The sequence below is a fragment of the Cupressus sempervirens genome, chromosome 1 (assembly GCF_028749045.1).
Source record: "Cupressus sempervirens isolate cs-2001-9-10 chromosome 1, ASM2874904v1, whole genome shotgun sequence".
NCBI lineage: Eukaryota > Viridiplantae > Streptophyta > Pinopsida > Cupressales > Cupressaceae > Cupressus > Cupressus sempervirens.
The window spans coordinates 69,304,759-69,326,418 of NC_143118.1; the positions used below are offsets into that span (position 1 = coordinate 69,304,759).

Genomic DNA, 21,660 nt, shown 5'->3' on the forward strand with positions numbered 1-21,660 from the left:
TCTTTCATTATCATTAAATCTCTCCCTAAGTGGCATCCCTCATCTTCAACTCTTGTTTGAAATTATAAAATGGAGTAGAATTCTTGAAGTTGGAGGATTCCATTGGTGGAAATCCCGAGTTTAGAGGATTTCCACCAAAGTTACTTAGGGCTTCATTTCCTTCCATCATTCCAAAACTTCATCATTTCTCATCAATTCTGCTTCAACACAACATCCTTTACCTCTAACACTTGCCTAGAGTCAATTTCAACACAAAGTAAAAAATAGAGGAGATTTTGGTTTGAGTGGATGAATTTGGTAGGAATCCTTTGGAAAGAGGATTTCCCTATGTTCCCCCAAGTTTCCGGTACGGGGACGGTGGGACGAGTTTTCGGGACGGCAAATTTTTTTGGCAATTTTGGGGACGGGGGGGGGACGACAAACGGGGACGGCTATATATATAGGGAAATTTTAAAATATATATTGAAATTTGCAAATATACATGTCATTCATATGAGCATGTCATTTAAACATTATAGAACCATAAAATACAACATTTGAATGCCATCTAGGAAATAATATCCGATTTTAGTACCCAATTGTCAAAATGCATATCAATATCAGTGAACATTGAACAATGAACATTAACAATTGTCAATATCATAATGTCATAATGATAAATATGATAAATCTGAAAATCAAAATCAAAATATGCCCAAAGCTATAGGCCCAAAGGGTAGAGGGCTGCCATAAAGTCATAAGTATCAATGTATCATAATCATGTTCATGTTCAACATGAAAAAAAAAAACATAGAAAAATGAAGCAGCCTGCTGCTCCTATTTTGCCTCTACTGCCTTTTAGCGCATTTGGAGGGGTGGGGACAACTTGGCCGACCAAGTTGGAGGCTTTAAAAAAAAATTTATGTTAAACTTTTTAAATTTTATGCAAACAAAAAAGGGGGACGGCCAGAAGTACCCTGTACGGAAAGGATGTCCCCTTTTCGTACCGGGTACTTCTGGCCGTCCCCCTTTTTCCCCTTAGCCGTCCCCAAGTTTCCGAGACGTCCCCTGCATTTTTTCACTTTTTGGGGACGGCTGGGGGATGTCCCATACCCGTCCCCCCGTCCCCGGGACGTCCTCGTCCCCGAAACGCCGGGTTTTAGGCTGGGTACTCGTCCCCGAGGAACATAGGGATTTCCATAATGGGTATCCTCTAGTCAGAGGATTTTCCACCAAACATGATTTTGCACCTCTCTATCTTAAAGTTCATCACATTTCAACGTTCCTTGACAATTTGTTGCTCTATTTTTTACTCTTGATGTTGAGTTCATGACTTAGACTAAATTTTGAATGCCTTAGAGGGTGGTGGGATTTTGGGTTTGGTAGGATTAATGTGGTGGGAATCTTCTAGAGAGAGGATTTCCTTCAAATATGATTTTGCCACTTAGTCCCAAAACTTGCCACTTCGCTCCCTTATGCTACTTCTTTTACTTATTTTCAAGTTTCTTTGCCTTCACATGATTTTGCATCAATTTTGAGTTGATGAGGACAAGGGTGGAAATCCTTAGGAGAGAGGATTTCCATGGTGGGAATCCTCTGGTCAGGGGATTTTCACCACAGATGACAGAGGTAGTTATCCTTAGGAAAATTACCATTTTTCCTTCTCTTCATCATGTTAACTTTGCATCAAGCAGTTTGCTACCTTAGTAAGGATCTCTTTTACCAAATTTGCACTGCATCCCTTTGTTGTAAGGGAAGATCTTGATATTTTCAGGAGAAATTATAACTGGTGGAAATCTTGGAGTTGAGGATTCCCACAGGGGAAATTCTTTGATCACAACATTTCCACCATTTTCCAAATTTGTTCAGAATCCTTCTCCCATCTCCCAAGCATGTAAACCTTTCTCACTTAGAGAAAAGCTCTACATTTCCACTAGGACTTGGGCTATAAAAATACCTCAAAAGGACGTTAAAAGTCTTGTTCAAACGTCGGACAAATATTGTATCTTAGATGGTGAAAATTACTCAAACTCACCTTTAGATGTGGAGACTTTAAAATGTTGCCAACTAAAGCCACCTATGACAATAACTCCTACTTGCCAAAGCAAAAAAGAGGGTCTCTATTCACAGTGGGGTGATGGTGTGAAAACCCCACAACAAGTGTTATATAGAAGTATCTTTCTTCTCCCAACCACTTTGAGAAATGTGCTATGCCAAAAATCCTGAGAAAATGGACACTCATGATTGTTGCATTGTTTTCAGCCATAACGTAACTGCACGTCTTATTTTGTTGCACTAGAGGGATTTGTAGCATACGGTTCAAAAGATAATTGTTCGTCTTCCTTTAATTCTCCAACAAGAAAATCTCAAAAAGGTTACCATAGATAAAAATTCCAAGGTTGGAAAAGAGTTCAAGAGAAGGTGAAGATGATTATTGAATGATTGGTGGAATCTAGTGTTTTTGGTCACTTGATACTCACTTCTCCACTCTATAAAATGATTGTTGTTTTATGGAACATTAGGGTTTTATATAGCTTACCTCTTTAAACGTTATATAGGGCTTGATTTGTGAGAATAAGTTTGATATCCTCCTTCAAGAATTGTACTCTTTGTAGAGGAAATGGTTTTTTCACTCTAAAAGATTGAAAATTAGCTAGTGCCCATGTATTCTTGCCTAGGAATCTGTAGACAACATAACATGTTTGTACTATATGTGTCTTCCTATATCCTGTCTTTGGATAGCTAACAAACATTTATTTTCTTGATTTAGTCTTATTTGGAAATAGATAAAACCATATTCCTAATCTATATATATACACCATGGAGCACCTTTATAGGGCATCCTTTCTCTCTAAGGAGCTGAATGTTCTTTTGAATCTCATCTCTACTTAAGGAAAATTTATATCCTAACCTTGGTAAAGGTGACCCTCATATTGGTATATCCACCAAGGAGTAACAATTGGCAAACACAACCACCTTTCAATGCAAGAGAAGCAACACAATGCTATTTCACCTATGAGTAATAACTGAATTCTGATTATTATAAAATGCACAAACACCCCCAAATATATTATGAAGTTATGATGAGGTATGAGGAACCGCCATCTAAGTGCCTCAATTGAAAATATAAATGCACTATAGACATTATGAAATATTTTGTATCTAATATCTAATAATGGGTCATGTGCTTATTTGAGTAAAACTTGAGCCAATGTGAGTTGGAAAAAAATTCATTTCACCCTAATAGCCCCTCAAGTGTAACTTAGGATTGAAATTATTATGCAATATGAGTCCTGACAACTAGGCTATTTTAGGTACCCATACACATGCAATCTCTTACAAATGGAGAAAAAGAGAAAACCCTATGGTAATAAAATTTATCTCTGAATCAAAGAAAAAAAGCGAACAAGATGATGCTTGGAGGATTTAATGATACTTCTCCCCTCCAAGGACTACACAAATCAGTATAAACAATCAAGTAACCCCCCATAGAAAGGAAAAAGAAACATGATATACTGTCCATGATGAAGAAGCTTCTATGTGAATCTAAGTATGCCTGGAAACAAAGACGATCCAGTGGCAACAAGCAACACATTTCCTCTTAGTCTGAAACAAGTCCGTTGAATGATGAAGAGGCCACTCCATGTCCAACTTAAAGGAGAAGGCAGTCTCCAAATAGTGATCATGAAAGTTGATTAGGAATCTCAAAGCTTGAATAACCCACCACATAATCATGATCAGACCCAACCAAGAAATGTGACAAATCAAGTGAACGAGGAAACTCATGAATGTCAAACTCCAAAGACAGTGAAGATGAATAAATAGTAGTGTTGAAACTGTCATCGAAGAGGAGAGAAATCCCGTCAAGTATGTCTCCTATATCTACAAGATAAGAAATGACAAACAATTGTAGAACCCTTGCAAAATACACATTACACAAAGCAAGATCTGAAAAACTATGATCAACTTGTTGAATAGAAGAACTCAAATCTCAAAAAGTAGGAGGTAGAATAGTAGGAAGCTCAAGACTGGGGAATGACAAGATTCAAAAGAACATAGGTGAATGACAATGCTTAAAAAAGAGAATGTATCCATAGAAGATGCCATATAATGAGATACGCATGAATGAAGAAGTCATCCTCCATTTTCAGGAATACTAGAGTCCAACAGTGCTTTACCTTTCATCCCATTTACAAACCATGCAGTCCATGAATTTTGGATGTAGATGTTGTTGCTTGTGATGCAAAGGAAGGAAGGGACACTAACGAGGCAACTGAATGTTCTTCTAAAGGTTTGTAAGCTCATCAATCTTCTTATTATAACACCTCTGCTCATCATTTATTGGTATCTTATGTTAATTAAATTTCATTCGTTTCTTTTGGGCGGTTTCCTCGTTAGAAGAGGTCTCGGTCATAGGGGTATGCTATGAAGGAGATTCCTGAGCTTGCTCCTCAGACTTAGAATCCTCATTCTGTTTCATATTCTTGCCACTTGAAGCTTTTGGCTGTGGATCTGTTGCAAGAAGTGCTTGAGACCTTGGTGACCCCAAAGTGCCCATTTGTGCTGATTTTGTTCATTCCCTTGTGAGTTGAGCTGCAAAACTGTCAAGAGAAGGCATTTTGTGTGCATACCTAGAGCATGCATAGTAGCATAAATAGCAGAAACAAACACACAATAATTAGGACCTAACTTAGATAGTATATATAGAACTAGTTGTTTATCCTCTCTAGTAACCATACATTCTGTCAATTGCAATCTAAGAGAATTGAGCTTTGTGATCAAGTCCTTAGCTTGCTCCTCAGACTTAGAATTCTCATTCTGTTTCATGCTATTGCCACTTGAAGCCTTTGGATATGGATCTGTTGCAAGAAGTGCTTGAGACCTTATTGGCATCGAAGTACCCATTTGTGCCGATTTTGTTTGTTCCCTTGTGAGTTGAGCTGCAAAGCTGTCCAGAGAAGGCATTATGTGTGCATACCTAGAGCATGCATAGTAGCATAAATTGCAGAAACAAACACTGAATAATTAGGACCTAGCTTACATAGTATAAATAGAACCAGTTGTTCATCCTCTCTAGTAACCATACATTCTGTCAATTGCAATCTAAGAGAATTAAGCTTTGTGAACAAGTCCTAGATATCTTCGTAATTTCTAGGATTAAGACTCAAAGGTTCATTCTCCAATTGACATCACTCATCTTTTTTGGGTAGCAATTGGATGTTTACAAGATAGTAGAGGATACTGAAGATTAGGAGAAATGTACAAAATAAGAGTGCCAAGAGCTTTATCTCATCTATTAGACAAGTTTCTCTTTTCTACAACACTTTTTGGTCCAGGACCTTGGCCTAATGTGATTCTCTTCAATTGCAATTTCAACAACAAAATATTCATATTGGATTTCCACTTATGATGATTGTGCGGAGTTAGAAGTTCTGCTTTAGTTGAATACGTGATAAAATAGAGAATGGAGCAAAATATTCATTACAACACAATCAGTTGACTCCTTTGTCCACAAAAAATGGGGCAAAACTAAGATCTGACTTCGATAGGCAAGAAACAACATGAAACAACAAAACCATTGAAAAATACCAGAGTTACTTGGAGATGCTTCCTTGGGCTTATTTGTCCTGTTTCAGGAATGGGGTTGTATTTAAGACTTTTGGACACATCAGGTAATTCCCCAGGTTCTCCAAGACTTAATGTTTGAGTTGTAATAATTTGTTTGACTTTAACTTTCATGTGAACTATCAATTTAAATTATTTAACACAAATGTTATATGTTAAGGTTTTATAATTTATATAAGCATGCTCTATCCATGTTTGGATATAAATATTTGAAATTTCCCTCTATGTTTGAAATTTTCTATATTTTATATTGCCGTTCCCTTTGCCATCCCCAAAAATGGCTTGATAAATTGGAGAAAAGGAAATGCGTGCCCCTATCATCTTGTGTTAGAAACCCAGGGTAACATAGAAAAATACCTACACCAGTATGAGGTTGTTAGATTAGATTTCCATCAAAATTTGGTTTGCAACAAATTGACATCATATGGCAAAGTTGTACCAACAAAAGAGCACTTGCTCAAGGCGTCACAAAAGTGACAAATGCATAAAACATGGACGCTAAGTAGTCCATGGGCAACAAACTCGGTGCGAGCCTAGACAAACACTCATGATTAAGAAATGCGTGCTTGCATATAAGAAAAGCTATAACTTTACATGAACAATGTGGGATTCAGCTTCCAAAAGAAAGTCCAAAATCACTGATTTGTAAACCCACTTGTGTTTGAATCAAAACTTAAAATGACATAAAAATTCAATTTTTTTCTGGACTCTTTTGAAATTTGAATGTTTGCTTCTGGATTCATATGGCATGAGCAGCAATTGCAGGGGGGGTGGGAATGAGCTCACAATATAGGAGGATGTGAAATGCCAAAAGTAGAGCCAATAAACAATTTCATTTGCACAAATGATCTGAAAGTATTCAGGTCAAACCACAAGAACCAATTGATAGCAGCTACAAAAAAGGGTGTAGCACTGCACAATGCTCATGGGCTGATCTATGCATATGAAATGCTGATCAACTTCTCAAAAGCGACTAGGCAAATTAAATATTCAGCCTCAATAAGGACCACCTGTTCACAGTGTTTTGACCAAGTATAAGGTACCCGGGTAAGAAATGGAATATGTTGATTGAAAAGAAGTGCATGGCCTAAGAAGTCATGTGGAAACTTGGAGTAAAAACTGTGATCTCTATGATTAATGCTCCTGCGATCAATGATTAATTCTTATCTCACACAATAAACTCATAGGGTAACCAAAGATTATGAGCCACCAAGCAAATAAAATGTTGGATTATCGAAAATCTAAGTTACTGATTTGGCCTCCTGGAGTTTGTATGCAGAAGTGGATATGGATGGGTGCTGGAGGCAGACGGGTGTGTTGTGGGTGCCACTTACAGGCACCCAGATGTGTTCGGATGCAAATGCATCCAGGTGCCTGTGAGTAGCATCGGAGTGGCACCCATTGGGCACCCAGGAGCATCCACAGGCTTCCTCGCCCAGAAAAGAAAGACATACATTTTTAAAATATTTTTTTAACATGTGTGGTTCTATTAGGCTTAAATCACGAGTAAAATGAGTGAAATAATTAAACAAATGTAATGACAGATAAGAGCGATACGCTAGATTTGAACAGCAATAAGACATTGATGTCTTAGAGAGACTCTTTGTGGGTGAAAACTTCAACCAAATAATATTATATGCTGAGTGCTTAAAAATGGCTTACAAAACTGATTCCACAGCTCCTTTTGAATTGCTATAGGTTTCTTTGCAAGGGTTTCTTTTGGGCTGCTATCTAGTTGAGGTTATATGGAAATGCATTTTGTAAACCTTTTAAGTTTGAGAGCATTTTAAGTTACCATTTTTGTGACAAATAGTGAGAGGAAATTCCTGTCTTCAAATTATAGGGCAGGTTTTTTTGAAATTAATCCATGTCTAAAATCTGAAACAAGTAAACAGATTGCAGATCATGTACCTTGTACAAATAACTTTCTAGGGGTTTTGCATCTAAACAAAATAGTAAATTACTTGAAAGAAACAATTTAGTTCATCTTTTGATGATAAAGGTAAGAATAGAAGACTGAAATTACTTATCTCATTTCTTTGCATATGTGTGTGTGTGTGTATGTACGCATCCGCATCTCCCCCCCCCCCCCCTAAAAAAAAAAAAAAAAAAAAAAACAAAAAAATTGCCGCATCTTGTATCCGCTTCGGAATCCGCATCCGAATCAGTAACTTTGTCGAAAATAGATGGGTATGACTGATGAAATTGAAATCTGCAGTAGACAATATTGGTCCATGCATGAAGAACAGAGCCAATCAAAAATTGACAGAAAAGACATGAACTGCAATAAATGGCTTTCACAGTGAATATAATGAAGAATTGTTAGCAAACAGGAATGGGCCAAGGAATATGTAGGCCAAAAAACATGATAACATGAGCCAAATTAGGGAAAACATTCATATGCAATATATAAGCAACAATACTGAATTACAATGAAATTATAAACTCTGTAGCTTAACACACTTTGCTTATATTCTACTGCTTTGAAATGCCAATTTTCTCTTAAGCAGATACAGTATTACATATTCAACAATGCACATGATGCTTTTCCTTATAAGGCTCAGGTCATGGCCGACTGTATGCCGGTATTGAGAACAGGTATAAAAATATTCAGTGATGTTTTTGATTTTTCAGACAAAAAATATTATCCAGAATTTTGACTTAGAGAATCTCACAACATTTTCTCAAATTAATGTAATCTGGAAGTTTGATCCACAAATTCATCCAGTCTTCCCAGGAAAATAGAGAAGATCTGGAGCAAAAGGATCACAGAATTTCCCCATGATAAACACGAGACTTGAAGTGTGCAGAAAAAACTGTAAATCATCCAATCCTACATTAATGCACTTGTGGCAGAGTTTACAGAATAGTTTGATCTCAATAACAAAAACAACAAAGTTCTATAATTCATTTGATTGGTAAAATCTGCGATGGAGAATTCTGCATTAGACTGTATATGTCAGTGAGTTGACTTAAACCATACCTTGGTCAAATCCTTTCTGCCAAGTTGAAAATGCCATGTGTGTATGAGTGCACTCCTAAGAATAGTTGTCTGACTGTTGTTTAATTAGAATTGCAACACTAACCAGGGATTCCAGAGTTAATACTTGTCAGATGAGAGACATGTTCAGGTCGCAAATAGACTGGAGTGAGTCTATTAACAATATAACGACAAAAATGCAGAGGTGCGATTCCTGTTCATTGCCTGTTCAGATGGGTCAACTGCGGACTGGAGTAGCACCCACAAGAAACAAATGAGGCAACTGCGGACGATTGAAATGGCTAGGATGGAAAACGACAGCAAAGAACCTTTTGTTGACTGCAGAAAAGCTGAAAATAATGTTTCTGTTCACCGCATAAAAGTTAAAAAGAAACCTAAAAAACTATGACCGCCACTTACGTGTTATGTTGACCAAACTTTTGGCAGATGAACCATGAGTTTTTGGCAATAATGTCGGCTCATGATTTTGGAAATATCATTGCCGTTTTGTTGCCCTATAATGTTGTTTGGCACGTGGGCTTGCAATATCTCATGCTATTTGCGATATTCACACGAGATTTTAAAGTATGTTGTAAACTATTAAATATGTATGTATATATCAGTATACGTAGTGTATATTGATACACACACACATATATCATAGAATTGAGCATCATTCCTATGTTGGACCAAAGCTATCATTTGTTCAACATTGTTGTCGGTAAATTCTATATTGTAGCCGACGGGTAGAATTGTATCCAAAAGGGCGCGTGACGATTGAATCACCCCTTCGGGAAAGTATATGTATACAGTTCGGAAGGGACTTTGGATCATCATTATAATCATCATAATCATATTGTAAACATTGACGTGCATATTGCTTAGATGAATAAATTATCTGTTCTGTGTTATATCTTACTGTACCACATGTGATAAGTATCCGTTTTCCCCGTACAGTAAACATTTGGCGCTGTTGCTAGTCAAACCTGGAACGAAGGAAGTGTTATGAAGATTAATACCGAATCTGCTTAACAAGGATAGGAATAAGATAAAAGATAATGGATGAAATACGCACAGTGCAAGAAGTTTTAATTTTAGCACAACAAGTGGAGTAGACAGAAGCTTTAGTAGATTATCGATGGACACCGAGGGGGTGAAGAAGCACAGACGAAGGGAGTGCATTCACCTAGCAAATGGAGGAGTGTTGAGGAATTGCTAGAAAAGATTCAATAGCGATTGAATTGGTGGAAGAGACAAGGGAGGAGTTCCTTAACTTGTATACGCTGAGGGTAGTGAATCCGAACAGAAGGGAAGAAACACGCACGACTCAAAGTGTCGAAGGAGCAAGAGTGTGGATTGAACTCTTCGTTCCCGATACACCTGACGAACAAATATAGGTAGAGAATCAAACAACTTCGCTTGAGGAAGATCTTTTCTCTAGTTATTGTTCGTCCTAGTTATCTTAGTTATTGTTCATCCTAGTTATCTTTCTAGTAATTACTATAATTATTGGTGAAATCAGATAAGATAAGATAATTACTATCGATAACCATTGGAGTTGAATGAGCATGTCAGACTTGATATCTACAAATAGTACATTACTGCTACTTGGACCAACCCCCATGGTGGTTTACGCCCAAGGATGACCTTCTATGCGGAGCATTTTTTGGAGATTAGAGATGGGATCATTGTTCATCGTAGTTATCTTTCTCGACGGTGGTCTCATGCCTTGTGTATCTCTCTAGGGTCATTCAGAGTTGGTTCTCATCTTCTTCGGGCTTAGACTGATCATCATATTGACAGAGAGGAACATATTTACAAATTGTGTACTCTTGACGAGATTGAGACAGAGACTCACTTTATCTTCTGATGCCCTGTATATTATGAGATCAGAGGGGGATTTCATTGTTTGTTCCACGACTGCTGTTCTCTCTCAGCCTTCTTCCGTTATTGTGACCAGAGATGTCTTGCTCTTTATCTTCAGGAGGTCACTTTGCTTCGTGCTAGCATTCTGTAGTCTCTACTTCCTCACCGACATACTTCTGATTAGCTCATTACTGCCTTTTTCACAGCCTTATCTCCTTTACGTGGTGTGAAAAAGTTGTCTAGTTCTTTCAGCTCTATTGGTCATTCTAGATTTGTCAGGCCCTGCTGCGGTTATTTACGTCAACGACATTCTTCTACGAGTTCATTGAAACAGTCCAGGGCTTCTACCTACTCATAGTCTTATCCTTCTGTGATTGCCTTCTTTTTGCCACAGAAAGACCCCTAGTCTTTGTTTGGGCTCCTCTCTCTTTCTCCTCTCTTGTTTCATGTTTCACTTTTCTCAGACACCGTATGGTGCTCTTGCTGTTGTTAGCCTTTTGGTTGTAGCTCTCAGTCCCATAGACCCTTTGTGGTCTTTTGTTGGACATTAATATTATTATCTTATTATCTTATCTCACCAGGTAACGCAGTTGTTAGAAGCAGGGTGGTTGTCCAAAGCAATGCGGTTGTGTAGAACAGCGCGGATGCTTAGAACAACGCGAGTGCTCAGAACAACGCGGGTGCTCAGAACAATGTGGATAATCAGAACAATGGGGGTATGCAGCAGGTACCACAAAATCAGAAGAAAGTAGCAATGGCAGGACCAAAGGAGAAATTGCTGAAGTTTAATGGTGACGGGACGGTAGATCCAATCAAACACTACAAGACATGTGAAACAATATGGATGGCAAATGGTGTAACGGATGAGGATGATTGGGTTTGATAGTTTCCAGTGACCCTACGGGGTGTAGCAATTGATTGGTTTGCGGATGCCGATCCTCAGAAATTAACTACATGGGCAGATGTTAGGAAGGAGTTCATAGCAGAGTTTCGACTGCTAAGGGACGATAACGAAATTGTAGCAGAAATATACAATACAAAGTAGAGAAAGAATGAAATGATCCGTGTATAGGCAAGAAGGTTGAAAGAATTGGTGGGGAAGATGGAGAGCCCATCGGCTGATGGATTAAAGAAACAATGGTTTGTTGAAGTGCTACGGGCGGCATTGAAAAAGAAAATGAAGATTGTACCTCTAGCATCATACACAGATGCGTCTAATTGGGCGATGGATCTGGAGAGTGAGCAAAAAAAAGCAAGAAGCACAAATCATGGGACTTCAGACGATTCATCATCTGAAAGTAGTAGCAGCGACAAAGAATCAAATAAGAAAGTTCGAGCATTTAAAAAGGATATGCTACGGATGATGAAGGGATTTAAAAATCTTAAAAAGAATGCTGACTCAGTGAAGGGGGAATTGTGGTGTATGAACTATAAGGAGGGCCACACAAAGGGCTCCTGCTTGAAAAACAATTTTGTGATATTTGCCAGATTGTGAGACATTCCACAAAGGAATGCCCGTTCAATACGAAGACAAAGGGACATCAGCAAGTGCTACTGATGCAAGAAGTATCCGCCAAAGCAGGAACGAGCAGGGGTGGTAATAATAATAAGTTAATAACAATAATAACAATGGAGGCCAAAGTCGGATACAGTTCGACTCAAGTGGACGACTGATGATACAATGTCATGCTTGCAACCTCCGGGGGCACTTCGCCAAAAATTGTACCATGAAGGAGACGCTACAGTTGTTATGCAAATGGTGTGGTTCGGGAGACCACGAGTATTCAAACTGCCCTAAGCAAGGGGTGAACTTGTTAAGCATTGAAGCATGCGATGAGAAGATACTAGCCATTGCTCGCGAACAAGCAAAGAAGGCAATGTACCTAGATGCAGAGGAAGAAAAGAAGAGGTTGCAACAAGTATGCACAAAGTTGGAAAAACAAATGGCAATGGAGAAATTACGAACAAAAGACTTTGCCGACACCTCGAGGAGAAACCTGGCAGAACAAAACATGGCAAGGCAGGTAATGCGAATAGAAGTTCCTATAAAATTGAAAGATCTTACAATGCCTCAGTTGCAAACAACGATACTGAACATGACACCACTCCCGAAAGCAACGAAAGAGATAGGAAAGGATGGCAGCGGAATGACTCCAACAGACCCAATGCTACTGGAACTCACGACAGGAAGACATCTGGTAGTGGTAGAGATGGGTATACTAGGAACCGTACTTACAGGCACAATCGTGGACGAAGGGTTAGGCATAAATGTGTTACTAGAGGATATATGGAAAAAGTTGGGACAACCTACATTGTGGCCACCTACATTTTAGTAAGTATGGAATCAAGCCGTTGGGAACCTTGATGGTGCAGCTGGTAACCATTGGAACGCAACCATTTCTATTAGATTTCGTGGTCATGCCACTAAAAAGAAAAGGGTATGACGCTATCCTTGGACGGGGCTAGTTGGTGCAAGCGAAAGTGAAACTTGATTGGAAACAAAATACCCTATCCATGGAATGTGGAGGCTGAAGATTCGTAATCGACTTACACACACAGATGATAGGTGAGGAAGCAGCGTCGTCGGATTTTGAGGGTGAAGGTGAAGGGGATGACGAAAGGAAGAAGAGAATGAAACTTGATGAAGAGGGAGTATTAAGACTGGAAGGAGGGTCTAACGAGGATGACCTGGGCTCGGTGAACAACCCACTCCTTTGGCATATGGAGGACTATGAGCTCTTTCTGAGTTGTAATATGTTAAGGGTCAACGAAGGTAAGAAAGGAGAGGAAAGTTAATGTCCGAAGGAATACAGAGAAGCGATAGAAGGTAAAGCGGTTATGACTGAAGATAAAGGAAAGAACATACCATATGGCTAGTACATGAGGAAGAACATACCATACGAACCTAGAAAAAGGAAAGATCCCCCCGTACAATACACGGTGAACGGACCGCATGGAAAGAAAAGGTTACACAACACCACAAATTTAGTAGAAAGGTGTCGGCAACAAGGAAAACATATTGTAACAAAGAGGAAGGGCTTAATAAAAACTTTAGTAGTACGGAGTGAAGGTTCTAGAATTAAGAATACAGCTATTGACGACAAGGAGGCGGTAGTATCGATGGAATTCATGGCACCGAGTTTAAGGATCGCGATCGAGAACAAATTGGGAGAAATGGAAAGTCTGAGAGAGATGTTGTACAATTTAAATACACTGTATGAGCGATGACTCACACAAAATAGACGAAACGTATGGCATGACAAGCATTTGAAATTGAGTAAATTTCAACTAGGCTAGTTAGTTTTGAAGTATAATGGGCGGAATGAGATCAGACCAAGAAAGTTCAAATTAAAGTGGGTAGGATTGTACAAGATCAGCGAAGTCGGCGATAATAGAGCAATCAAATTATGGACGCTTGATGGGAAGGAAGTGCCTGACGCAGTGAATGGGTCGAAGTTGAAAATCTATCACGAAAGTAATAACGCGCCCCTGTGGACGAACAACTGAGAGAGTATAAAAATATGAACTATTAATGTTTATATGTAAAGTAAATGTAAATAATAATAAAGAATGTGAAATTGCAATATGTTAGTAGAGCAGTGATAAAAGAGTAGACTGAAGGCCATACAATGCACTATACGGTTGAAAGACTTGTCTGCAAGAGATAACAATAGCGTACGACTTCAATAAATCACATGTATTCAGTGCAGGAGAAGAAAATCACACCGTACGACTATGAATTGGAAGGAATAGACCACCATATGACCGGTACAAGCTCAAGGAGGGCAGCATACGGTCAAGGGGACACCATTCATGTGGTTTGAAGAAGATGACCGTACGACTTAGTGGTTCACTAAGCATACGACCTACATAGCAAACATCGTACGACTGTACGGATAGGAAGTGAAGCAAACCCGTAAGGCTAGAGATTCCGTACTGTTGTATGGACAACTAGAAAACATTAAACAAAAGTATATGTATTGTACAGGCATATGCATTTGGGGAGTGTAGAAAGATCACCGTACAACCAGTTTAGTAGACCATACGGCCTTGGAAGGAGCTGTTAGAAGGCTATATAAAATTTGCTGTATAGCTAGTTGAGGTGATTGTACGACCTAAGGAAAGTACAACCGCTAGAGAGAGAAAAGCGCCGTACGACAATGAGGAAGCATACAAAAAGCATAGACATCATCGTACAGTCTTTTGATAGAAGGGGACAGGATGTGTTGTACTATCAAGCTTGAGGAGGCAACACACGTCTATAGGGGGTGACAAACTCAGGCTGAAGTGCATCATACGGAGTGCCGTACGATCCTCCAGCAAATAGGAAACAACATCAAAAAGAGTGCAAAGTGGATACCATACGGACACAAAAGAAAGGTGATAGGAGGTTTAGAAAAAATAAACAAAAAAAATAACGACGAAAAATCAAAACAGTTGACAATGGGAAATGTATGGTACCAAAGGGAAAGACATAAAAAGGTAGTAAAACATAAGTGGTTGGCATAAAGAGTATGGGAACCTGCGAGGGCACTGCCCCTCGACCTCACTAGGGGTGTTGTCCCCTAGATCCCCATTCAGTTCAATTATCAGTCGTGGGAAGTGTGACCAGTTGATGAGACTTGGAGTTGCTGCAGGCACAAAGTGTGTGTGCCAGAGGTGGAGAGAGCAATAGAGCAAACCTTTTGTGAGGGGTGCTACACTTTGAGACACTCGGAGTAGGTGTCGGACATAAGGCTGTCTTGGTGGATGCATAGAGAGCTCGAGAGAAGCTGATCATCCAGTTGGAGGCAGTAGAGCGACACTTGGCTCAACGTACCCATTAGAAGCAGAGAAGACGGCATAGGTGGCTATCAATGTCAGATTGGCTAGGGAGGCAATGTTGTGTTAGCAGAGGCTACAGATGCAACGTGTATTTGGAGACTAGTTTGGTGCAGGCATCGGAGGAATGTGAATGTTATGTCACAGAAAAAGATCTATCCTGTTATAGTTAGTCACAGTTAATGTATTTCATTTTGTTAATCCGTCTCAGTAATTTTGTAATTGTTGTCCGGAGATGACTTTACATTTTGGGGGGGATGATGTTGTCGATAAATTCTATATTGTAGCTAACGGGTAGAATTGTATCCGAAATGGCGTGTGATGGTTGAGTCACCCCTTTGGGAAAGTATATGTACACCATTCGGAAGGGACTTTGGATCATCATTGTAATCATCATAATCATATTGTAAGCATTGAAGTTCATGTTGCATATATGAGTAAAGTATTTGTTCTGTGTTATATCTTACTGTACTACATGCAGTAAGTATCCGTTTACCCTTTATAGTAGACAGACATTAGGCACAAAAACCAAGACACCCAGAAAATTCTGTGGGAAACCCAATTGAGGTCGTGAAAAACCCACCAAAGAGTTATAAGCAAAATAGAATTTCAACAAACACAAAATTTGAGGCATGGAAAATGAGACGCCCAAAATGTTATGGAAGCAGCCCAGTTGTGGTCTTTAAAACTCACAAAGAATTTGAAATCAGATATTGAAACTGTGAGAGTTTTGAACAAAACCCTATCGGTCTGTAAAATCTTCAAAAAAATGGCAGAATACAGATTGAATTGCTTCTTAAAAAACCCGCAAAGAATTTGAAATCAGATTTTAAAACTCTGAGAGTTTTGAACAAGATGCTAGTGGGCTGTAAAATCTTCAAAAAATGGCAGAATACAGATTGAATAGCTTAAAAAATCAAGTTGTAGGAGATCAGAACTTTGAACAGTGAAGAAAATAACTGTTGATTTTTCAGAAACAACCTTAAAAGTGGTTGAAAAAGCAAAATGTTGCAGAAAACAAGGTTGCTTTTTCTTTAGTGAAACTTGAATAGGTCATGACATGTATGTTACTGGAGGCCCGATAACCTCCGACATAGACGGGAATAGCAGACAAAACATGGAAGGTAGCACAGAACTGTTGCCAAGACGCATTTGGAGTAGCAGAAAAATACAATGTCATCCAAAAGAAATGACCATTAAAAACGCGTTTGTAAGAAAAGGGGGAATTGAAGGTTGAAAAAAGGGTGGTTGGTGCACAGCTCGACCAGGTATGATTGTTTGATCTGAGAGAAACCCTAGCGTAGGAAGAAGAGGGGCCGTCGGGCATAAAGAATGACACAAAAAAGGTGCAGAAATGGCATCAATCTGGATGTAAAACCCTGGACGGGATTTCAAAAAAAAATTCTGCAAACATAACAAGTTCGATTTTTTTTTGAAAAATTTGAAGTTTAGATAATTTCAAGAATGAAATTTTAAAATTTCAAAAGGAAATAGTCTGGCTTTGATAACATATTATACATGATTTGGTAAAATATTTGATAATTGATAAACAAAGAATGAATTGTTCTTATAGAGTTTACAAGTTCTCCTTTTATATAGAACTCCATATTATGTAATTTAGCTACTTTCATTGCAACTTAGTTGAAACTCAAATAATGCTTGACATGCCGCTTAGTGGTTTTTTAATAGTTAGAACTTTAGATTGGCGAGTACAAGTATATTTTGAGGTTAAAATACACATTTTCTGTCCATCTGATAATCAAAGTTCCTGCTATTCATGAAGAACTGTGACTCATTTAGTTCTTTTGGTTTTAGGTGAATTCTCATATTCTCTGTTTCTCTACTGCATTCACAATATTGTGTCACCCATTCTTTTTTAGACATTTCATCTGTGTGAAACACTTGATTATCCATTCTGCCCTTATTTAGCTTTATTTTTCTTAGGATCCGGCTAATATTTTTCTGGTGTCGGTCATGAAAGGGGGTCAAAGTTGGAGAGATTTTCGAGGATGCACGTGTGGTCAGAGTTGATCATGGTATTGGTCTTTTATTGGAACTTCCCTCCAAACCAGTTGCAACACCTGCTTATGTAAAAGTAAGATTTACAATTCTTTGTGAGAATTATTTTAGAGATTTGTTTCTTGCAGAGTGTATTAATGTCTTATTTTCCACAGAATTAAACTAAAGGTTATACTTTCAACAGATATATGAAGCTTCTGATGAAAAAATTCAAAAATTGGACAAGAAATTTAAAGAGGGTGCGAAGGTTCGGACACGGGTAACAGGATTCAGATCTGCAGAGGGGATAGCTGTAGCCACACTAAAGGTTCAGAATATCTTTGATTTATCTATACATATAATTGTTCTGAAAAACATTCCTGAATGCTGAATGGTATGAAAGATAGTGATTTGTTTCAACATAGGTTATTGCAGTAGCTTTACATCAATTTTGATCTTCATTTCATTTTTAAAATAAGATATTTGGTACTTGCAGAAAACTTATAGGCCTACAGATATTGATGATAAAATCATAAGGAAATTTTTTCTTGAATACTGAATATTACAAAAGTCAGTGATTTGTTTTAACCAGTGATTACATTTCTGGCAAGTACTTGTGTGTGTGTATGATTACTCGTGGTTTTTTTTAAGCTGCAAGCAAGTCGCGTGAGCCTGAGCTGCAGAAAAATTGCTTGCAAATCCCTTAAAATTCATGCATAACTCGCGCACATCGTCCAATAAATTGCCAGAGTTAAGATGCAATGGGAGTGTTTAAGACATTTAACCTTCCTTAAAAATTCTCCAAAAATCTGCTTGAATTTATGGATTAATCATCTGGAATTTGGTCACCTTCATTTGATTGAATTTTCAAATCTTGAATCTAAGGCTTGCTCAAATTCGCTAATTTGAGTCTTCCTCATAGCGAACTTGATTTTGATTCTGGGCTGCTTATCAATCAGATTTTTACTCAATGTTCTGACGTTTGCACCTTGCAACTGAATCTTTTTTTGCTCTGATTTCGATCCTTAATATGCTCTGCTCTTGTATTTATCTTATTGCTTAGAGTTTGAATTGAATTGATGTTGGAATAAGGCCTTTGCAACTCTTATATACGGGCATGCAATCCAACATGCATGTCTTTTCACCTGGCTGATCTATTCAAGGTTCAATTAAAATTGCAAATTGTTTATCCATAATGAAGGGCAATCTAGTTATGATTCATGGGCTGAAACTTGATAGCATTTGAAAATCCTTAGAAACCATTGACGGAATTCCAATGTTTCTAGGAAATCAATTTCATCTCTGTCGGGCGGGAATTCCTCCATGCTTGGGATCCAAGAATTGCAACCTTCTTGGAATTTTGTGGAAATTTGGGCCTTGCTGGAACTTCGGAAATCTATGACCTCTTGGAAGTTTGCTTGTGGAAATTCCCCAGGGCTTGGAAATGCTCGCTTAACTCAGTCTTTGTTCAAAACTCATGCTGTTCTTGAGCTCTACTTTTGCATAAATTCAGTCTCTTGGAAATTTGCTTGAATTTTCTGAGGGGAAATCACAGTATATGGAAATTCTCAAACAAATTGGTGTGAGATCCCTATATATGTGGAAATTCATTCGAATGTCAAGGCGGCTTTGGAAATTCATTTTAAGCCAAGGGCAAGATTTAGGCCCCTTGGAAACTTGTTCCAGGGGTAGGTCTAATTCTGCCTTTGTCTTTGAACTCAACCTTAATGCCATTCACATTTTGCAAAGTCCATATAATTTTATTACAAAACTAAAGTCACCTTCTTGCTATTTTGACTTCTTACCTTGCCTAAATCAGTTCTCACTTGCTTTGTTCAACCCTCAAAGTCCGATGTTAATTTTTTTACTTAAATATTTTGCCTCAAAAAGTGTTAAAATATGCTGGGTGGAAATCTCATAGGGATAATGTTCCATTGAAGGGAGTGGATATCGGGAGGGTATTGGAATTGTGTTCCAAGAATGGGTCAGATTCTGGCCCGTGCTTGGAAATCCACCTTAAAAGCACTTCGAAGTGTAGTTAGTTCTTTTCAACTAGGTTATAGACTTGTTTTGTTTTGAATCTCACCTTAGTGAATTTTCTCATCTTATTCTCATCGCAGCCAAATGTCAGTTTTGAGTACGAAACAAACCCCCTTTCAGATTTCTAACTTTATATCAGATTTTCAATCTTTTCACATCAAATTTCTAACTTTCTTTAAAAATTAGGACTTAGATTTCAATGCATGCCCACGGCTTGACTTGAATTTGGTGGAGTGTTGGGTGAATGACTAGAGTTCATCAATACTTCCTTTCTATTTGTTGACATTAAAACTCTTGGACCGCCACGAGGAAACACTTCCACCTTGTTAACCACCCAAGACTTGCAAAGCATTGCCAAACTAATACTAAGTCAACAAACTACTAGCCTATAAAGTGAAAAAGAGGGGGGACTCCGTTTCATTGGGGCATGTGTGTTTTACAACACAATAGGCAATACACCCCGTATTTAAAGGACTCAACAGTTGCCAAGAAGAACACAGCCATCAACTAACGGAGATTGACAACTACCGTAGAGTGACAACCAACTTAATACAGACAATTAATACATTGGCGGATAGCCAAGGCCCAATTTTATTAAACATAACAATACCATTGTATGCTGACTACAAACAGCTGAAGATATAATGGACTACCCAAGACTATCCTAGTCATAGAGATAGTCCTTCCTTGGGTTTGTTATGGCAAGGTTTCTTTTTTTTTTGGCTAGAACAAAGCTCTCTTCTAGCTCTACCTATGGCCCACAAATAGATAGCCAAATCAAAATCATTAATAGATGGACAGAAGGTTATTTTAAAAATAATGTTGTTGATAGCAAAAGACATGAGTCAAATGGTTCCATTTGAGGGAGCATTACATTATTCATGGCTTTGTATGGTTTGAGAATTCATAGTTTTGTTGATTTCATTTTATTGGACAATAAGGTCCCAAGAGAGTGATTTGATCGAACAAAGCCAAGGCATTTTGAGTTCACTTAGGTATAATATTTATTAGGATTAGAATTAATGAAAGATGCATACAAATTGCCATACGATCGAGAGAACTTTTGAGGTTGGTGACACGGTGTTTATGAGATTGCAACTAGTTTTTTGAAGGGATCTATGCCCAAAATTTCTATGGGCCTTACAAAAAACTTGCCTATTAGTGGAAGTTGTTGGAGGAAGTAAGATACACAATCTATTTCATTGTTCAGTCTCAATGGAGTGCTTAGAAAACATTTTGCCTTTAAATGAGTTTCCTCTAACTGATGAAGAAAGAAAAAGAATCCCGTTTCTTGGAGCAAGCATGGATATGAGCATAGTTACAGGACTCTACGATTCCCGCTCTGTGTCAGGGCTCTAGAGTTTTTTGGCTTTTGGACTCTTGGTAGAGTCAAGGACTAGCAGAGTCCATGGAATCTCAGAGTTAGGAGAGTCCTGGCTCAGAGAGTCTTGTAGGCAGGACTCTTCCATGGCCAACTAAGGCATAAAATAATCACAATTTTTTTGGCTTTTACGATCGTATTGCAATATCGAGTTCCAAAAAATTGTATTGGTGATTCTTAATAAGGCAATCAATATAGAGTAGTAAAAAAATGTCTTGCATGTAGTAGGCATAAAACATAACAATTTGTGTATACAGCTGATTACAAATAGGATTTCACTATTTTTTTGGCCAAAAGAGTAGTTTCATACAGACTGCAATCACAAAGTCCTGGAACCAAAAATTTAACACTGTAACAACCACTTTTCCTGGGTCTTAACTAACAACTAACATATCAAAGAAATACAATTATTACTTCATTTTCATAGGAAGGCAGTTATATTAGTGACGTTCATGTGAATGAGATTGACGGTTAAATTCATTTAAATGAAATTTCATAACTAGCAATTGAAAACACCATCAATGAATTTACTATGGAAATTAAAATCTACATACCATATAATTTCAAAGCCGAAATCAATCTAGAGATGCTTTTGCAAACACCCGGGTTAGTCCATAAATACCACTTAGGATCAAATGACAATTACCATCCATTACCACTATATCAAAATCAAATGATGATTACCATTAAATTCCACTTATATCAATTAGGGCATCAATTGCCAATGGATCATTTAGGGCATCACATACCGCTGTATCAACTAGGGCATCAATTGCCATTGGATCATTTAGGGCGTCAGATACCACTGTATTACTTAGGGCATCAGATACCACTATATCATCTTGGATATTAGATACCACTATATCAATTAGGCAATCAATTACCATTGGTTCATTTAGGGCATCAGATACCATTGTATCATATAGGGCATTAGATACTCTTGTATCATTAGATACCATTAGATACCACT

General features: G+C 38.1%; 1 protein-coding gene across 2 annotated transcripts in view; it reads left to right on the forward strand.

Moving 5' to 3' along the window:
• LOC149576190 (RIBOSOMAL RNA PROCESSING 5) overlaps window positions 1–21,660 on the forward strand; it is a 181,269-nt gene that overhangs the window by 91,518 nt on the left and 68,091 nt on the right. For both annotated transcript variants that reach the window (XM_089816614.1, XM_089816615.1), the window contains exons 10-11: window positions 17,253–17,366; window positions 17,475–17,597. In XM_089816614.1, the coding sequence (XP_089672740.1) occupies window positions 17,253–17,366; window positions 17,475–17,597 (237 nt within the window). The remainder of the gene's footprint in view (window positions 1–17,252; window positions 17,367–17,474; window positions 17,598–21,660) is intronic.